The sequence below is a fragment of the Triplophysa dalaica genome, chromosome 15, assembly GCF_015846415.1.
Source record: "Triplophysa dalaica isolate WHDGS20190420 chromosome 15, ASM1584641v1, whole genome shotgun sequence".
NCBI classification, from domain to species: Eukaryota; Metazoa; Chordata; class Actinopteri; order Cypriniformes; family Nemacheilidae; genus Triplophysa; species Triplophysa dalaica.
In genome coordinates, this window is record NC_079556.1 from 1,427,314 (window position 1) to 1,433,730 (window position 6,417).

Below are 6,417 nucleotides of genomic sequence, written 5' to 3' on the forward strand. Positions count from 1 at the left end.
ATAGATATTGAATCGATAATAAGATAATTGTTAAGGCTCGTCTTTATACACACAATAATCGATTAGGCATTAGAACTAAACTGATTTAAAAAAAAGATTACGGTCTTAAATATAGTACGTGACCAATTAAATAGAAAGTCTTGGGGCGTAGACCCGCCCATTTTAGACGTTCAACACAAGTGCTACGTGACGTTCTACCCGTGAAATCTTTTTCTATGAGTTTAACCAAACTGTCCCGATTCACTGTAAAGCTCATATAGCCGAGCAAAAAACTGCCAGTGAACTTATTCATTTTTAACAATCTTATGAGAACATTCATTTAATAAATCTTGTGCATGCGCTACATTCAAAGCTAAACGCGATGAAGGTCTGATGTAAAATGATGCATCTTTGATGTTAATGTTGCATTTATTTCAGTTAACGTGTGGTTAGAATGCTTAAAATCATACAGCGTCACGAATGAACATGGGTGTTGTTATTGGGCATGTCCGCCCGACCGACCGCCATTGAGGAGACGACCACCCGCATGTACACGTAATCCAATCATGCGCACTTCTTTTTATTTCAACAAGTGCGTGAAAACGCCATCTCTCCGCAATTCATTCTTCTTAGGAATGCTTGTATCTTAACCAATAAAACCTGTTAAAAAATCTTCCACGAAAAATGGAAAGAATAAACTTTCATTTTTAATCAAGTTTACATTGCAAAATTATTCATTTCAGTCGTTGGAGTTATGTTAAGCACGCAGGCATATATTCTACATTTGGAGCACACTTTTATTTGTTATTTTCAAGCAACTCGTACCTTGTGTCGTCCTCTGATCTTGTATTTCTCCAGTTTGCCGTCCGCGCATGTGATGAGTTTGTCAATTCTGGTCAACAGATGGCCGATGTTTTGACAGCAGCTTTCCGATCCATCGACCCATGCTCTCAACTCAACTCAACTCAACTTTATTTATATAGCGCTTTTTACAATTTTCATTGTTACAAAGCAGCTGTACATGAGACACATTTAATACAAGTATGAATTCTAAAGCAGCCCCCCCGGCCAGGCAGATAGTGCAAAACAATATGCAAACGGTGGTGAGGAACCCAAAACTCCCATCGAGAAAAAAAACCTCAGGGGAACCCAGGCCCAACCAGGGGATTCCAGTTCCCCTCTGGCAAAAGCTGCTGCCTCTGCACAAGCTCATCAGTGCTTGCACAACAAGGCTTAATAAAAATATAAAAATTAAAGATTATCATTAACAATCTAATAGCATTTGAAATGTTGTAGAAAAAAACAAAGTTGTCGCGTCCTTTATCCAGCTCTATCCTCTTAGCACTTGTCAGGTCACCGCTTCCCATTCTCAGCTCTGCCATCAGGTCTGGGCATGAACTGCATCCTGCGGTAGCCTTGGAACAAAGAGACAAGACTGGCTGAGAGTAGAGTACTGTTCTGCACTCTTTGATGCAACAAGTACATCATTTGTTGTTGGATGTGTTCCTGGTTCCGGTTGATCTAAATAATGCAGCCTAAATCCTCTGAGGATTAATATTATGGAGGTGTAGTGTATGCAAGATTAAAAAGATGAGTCTTTAGTCTAGATTTAAACTGACAGAGTGTGTCTGCCTCCCGGACCGTGCAGGGAAGAATATTCCAAAGTTTAGGCGCTAGATAAGAAAAGGATCTACCACCTGCACTTGATTTTGAAATTCTAGGTATTACCAACTGACAGGACCCCTTAGAGCGTAATGTACGTGGAGGTCTGTAATACAATAGAAGTTCATTCAAATACTGCGGCGCTAGACCATGTAGGGCTTTATAGGTAATAAGCAAGATCTTAAAGTTAATGCGATGCTTTATAGATGCAATCTTATCCCCTCGAATAGCTTTGCTCTTCCCCAGTTTCTGGCTCACTACCTGTCCATCTTGCATGTTCCCACTCTGATGGATGCGTCTCACCTCCTGAAGCACGCGCTCTCCGATTTTGTCTCCAAGAAAATTATCAACGATACACAAACCGTACGAGTTCAAGCACGGGACGATGTATTGTAAGACTAGTTTGTTGGTGTTTAGTCGTTTGTGGTCTTTAGATTTTGGACGATTACTGCGGGGTTTTCTGAGCTCTTTGGGCACTTCCATCATGTTTGTATCATGGGTGTCATCTGGACACCTGTTCTGCATGCTCTGCTCCGCATGGTTTTGCGCTTTTCCTGGGGAATCGATTGTGGTGAAAGAAGTGTTTTCTTTAGGGAGATGATTTCCTTGATATTCTGCCATTGAACCCGGTATAGCAAGAGCGCAAACTTTGTGAAAGATGAGAGTGAAGCTGAGCTACGAGAACTGCAACACATGTGTCAAACCCTAAAATAGAGCACACACATAAGTCTGAACAGGAAAGAGGCAGACGATAATTATCAAATGTAAAAAGTTTTATCTTACAATATATATTTTTTAATTTGGAGTCGGTTATAATACAATTCTTTCTTCATACTGTGCTTTCGTCTCACATGGTCATCTCCGACCAGTATGTGGATGCTTAAAAGCGTTCTTAATAATAACAATAATAAAAGGGGCATGTCTAAAATGTTTGTGTCCAAAAATAGTTTGTTATGAATTTGATTTTGTCAGGGACTTAAGCAGAATCCTTAAGGTATATTCTTCATATATACTGTAAAAAAGTAAATTCAATTGTCTTAAGATGTCATTTAGACTTTCTATTTAAAATTGTAATTGCTGTATAACAGTTTAAGTAAAGAGTTAATGTCAACACAAGTTACCAGTGTTGGATGTAACTAGTTACTAAGTAATTAGTTACTGTAATTAAATTAGTTGTCCCTTGACAAAGTAAAGTAAGGGATTACTCTCATTTGTTCTGTTGATTAATTACAGTTACTTTTGATGTCATTAAACTAAATACTTTGTGTAATATTTGTGTGTGCAATTGACCAAAATTTGATCAAAATTCAGTCTTACTTTAAAATTCAGGCTTTAATGTAAAATTCTCATGTTTGTAATACTTCGGTCAGTTAATAAGAATACTTTATGTAGCGTAATATTATTTATTTGTACGAATTAAAAGAGAGTCATCATTATCATAAACTAATCAAGGTTGATATAAGCTATAGAAAGTAATTAGTTTTATATTTTGGAGAGAGTCATTTGTACAGTAATCTAATAACACTATTGAATATTTAATTAGTAACCAGTACTAATACCTTTTTAGAGTAGCTTGCCCAACACTGCAGGTTACCACAATTACATTTTTAAAGTTTATATGGCCAGTATCTTCATTCACTGCAAATCATTCTTTGTGTTTCCTTCATCAAATGTCAACTGTGTTTATAATCACATATGTATGTCTTTTTTTTTCTGCAGGATAATAACACAGTGGGGCAAATCTGTTCTGGTCTGGCTTTAACCGTCTGAAGTGGCTCAAATAAGAAAATGCATGTTGATCGGCTAAAAATAGCACGGAAATAATTAAGGAGATATCAGAGACGTGACATTTGTGCTGTCCCTAAAGACATCTGTTTGTAGGCTTTGGTTTCTGAGAAGAGGTTGCACAAAGTTCATTTATTGCACAATGCACTGATATGCTGTGATACACGTGTGATAAGACACATCGGAAGTAATTAAAAACTTTTAAACTATTTTGGTGTTCAAATATGCATGCATATTTTCTAATGCAGTCAGATACGCATGTGGTGGTTCGATTAGATGAAAAATGCATTATGATTTGCGTTCATCTATAAGAGGCCAAAGCGCTGTTAAAGGTCACATGGGTTGTGTTTGTACAACAGGTTCCTAGAAAGATGAACCATTCTCTTGCCTAACAGAGCTTATTGTACTTGCAGCTTTGGCATGACATTTCATTTGCTCTACATCAGATGTGCAAACTCCAGGCAGTACATCAGTGTGTACGTGTGAACAGACTCATCCCATAGTTTAAAGTGTAACCAGCTGCTATTTTCATTTTGCGTTCATGCCAGTGATATGAATCTGAGAGCTAGACTTGATATCATTGGTCGGTGTGCGGAGGCTGACCATAATGTTTTTGACTTAAAAAAATTGTTAAAAGCTCAATATTTACAGTTCAGCTTTGTAAAGAAAAAACATGCCCTTTACTCTCTAAGTACGTGACTGATATAGACTAACATTATTTTGACGGTATGCAGATCTATGTAGTCACCAAATATAACAATACAATATATAATATAATACAAAGGTAACCCATAGCAACATTTTGATATTTAACTCACAGATGAGATTTTTGGGTTTAAGAAACCTAGATATGTGGCAATAATATTAGAACCATTAGACTATATACAATGTTTAATAATTCAATGTGTATTTAATACAGAGTGTTAACCCTGTCATGTTTCTATATTTAACATTCAACACTCACTTACACATCATACAACTGTGCACCTGACCAACAACAGCATTTACTTAATTACAATAAAATTTTAACACAAAGATGAAATTGTTTAAAGATATTGTATAAACTTTTATCACATGCAACAGAACACCGTTAACTCTACCAAGCATGAACTAAATAAGCTTTACCAAATTAATATTAAATGATTTATCTTTTGAAACAGACTGTATTCTGTAGCACTACGTGTTGCATTACAAATACATCAAATTATAGGGGAATACAGAAGTCAATAAAAGAAAGTGTTTATTTAAATATGTTTCTTCTGATTTACTGTCACAAAGGCTGATTATGGTTTATGACCCGAGCGACCATCACAGTTCTGATCACTAACCAATAAGATCACACATCAGTTCAGATAATTATTTACTATACGACTCACACAGGTGGGATTATAAATAGTTTCCGGTGGTGACAAAAACGGTATCAATCATTCATTGTTCCAGTATGTCAAACCAATCATTTAGGTCTTAAACAAATAAGTATACAATTGAATATACACATTCCTATCAAAAAATATTTATCATCTGAATAAACTGCTGCCACAAAAGGAAAAGATTATTTAAACACAAAGTTGTTCCACATATAAAATATTTACATTTAAAGACGGGGCAATGTGTGCTGATGCAATTACAGACTTTGCACATATGTGAGGCTACAGAGCCACACGAATGATAAGACAATGAGACACGCATACGATTGGTTCATCGATGCGGTTCACCCTCATCATAAACCCATCCTTGTTCACACTGATCAGACGTCATCTGGTAAAAAGTTCTTGAGCGGTTCGTTTTTTTCCAGCCACCAGGAGCAACTCTTCTGGTGATAACTGGAGATGACGTCACTGGACCACTTCAAAATAGTGTAATATAGCCATTATGTGCTGGGGCATGAAGACATATCCAGTGTACACCGCCATAGCTGCCACTGTGATGAGAAGAGAATCTGATATACCTATTAAGGAAAGTGTGGACAGATTTACTTTCAAAATTTGACCGTTGCTCTGCTCCCATGGCATCATGGGATAGACAAGCGACCATCGATCCACACTCACGAATCTCAGCGGAAGTAGTAGACCATCCATGTATTTCTCGCCAACTGTTTCTGCATACTGAGGTTTCGGACATACTATTCATGACTCATACTTATTTTCGCTTACTACATAGTAGGGCTGTCGCGATAAAGCGACGATAAATATCACGTGATAGATGCACAGCTTTTAAGTGAAGTACGTGAAAATGCTGCTGCATCCGAAAGCGAGAGGGCGCTCTAGTGCGGAATCTCCAAATAGGCACTGCAGAAGAAGACCATAACACGTTCTAGAATCTAGTAATTGCCAATATACATCTTTTTATCCTCATCAGGTATTTCAATGATAATAAAGTATATTTATAATCATCATGTTTGACGGGTGTTACTTTTTCAAATGCACAATGTAAGCGACTCGCACTGCTTTTCGATCGAGCAGCATTTCCTACTGATCCCAGAACCGTACTTCACGGAGAAGCAACGCATTAAAAATATCGACACATTGCAAGCGAGTTTGATTTCAATAGGGTTTAGTGGTATCACGATAAATTATCGGACAGCCGAACTACATAGTACGGAAGTAGGCGATTTTGGACGCAGTCCCCTGTGTGAAATCTCTTTGTCTACCATTCCAACACAAAAACAGTACCAACTACTATTAGAGAAAAGTATAAGTAGGCGAACTGGAGCGCAGGGAATGGCGTCGCCTCGCTTTGTCGCTGGCGGTGTGAATGGACAATCAGGACGCGCATGTTTCTCACGTGACCACAGTAAACCTTTCACAACACATATTTTTCATTGTTTTAAAGCTCAGGCGGTGCAGGTTTACCTGTTAGATTATATCAAGTTCACGTGTTCTTAACACCTAAACCCAGGACAGACCTGAAAATCAAGTCAAGTTATGTAAATTAATGAAACGCTAAACAATACACATGACTCATTCAGTTCAAGAACTGTGAGGCATGACT

The 6,417-nt window shown here is 37.5% G+C and overlaps 1 protein-coding gene across 1 annotated transcript; it reads right to left on the bottom strand.

Annotated features, from left to right (window-relative positions):
• Window positions 1-35: 35 nt before the first annotated feature.
• Window positions 36-2,392, bottom strand: LOC130437090 (egl nine homolog 1-like). The gene is made up of 2 exons (XM_056768234.1): window positions 1,848-2,392; window positions 36-923 (listed from the first exon to the last, which is right to left on the bottom strand). The coding sequence occupies exons 1-2, from the start codon at window positions 2,260-2,262 to the stop codon at window positions 790-792; spliced, it is 549 nt and encodes a 182-aa protein (XP_056624212.1). The 5' UTR covers window positions 2,263-2,392; the 3' UTR covers window positions 36-789.
• Between the last annotated feature and the right edge of the window lie 4,025 nt (window positions 2,393-6,417).

Bases quoted from the DNA above. Each gene is read 5' to 3' on its own strand.
- LOC130437090 (XM_056768234.1), bottom strand. From the start codon at position 2,262: ATGGCAGAATATCAAGGAAATCATCTCCCTAAAGAAAACACTTCTTTC. The intron at 924-1,847 runs CTATAAAGCATC...AGTTGAGAGCAT, and splicing joins TCGAGGGGATAAGATTGCAT to GGGTCGATGGATCGGAAAGC.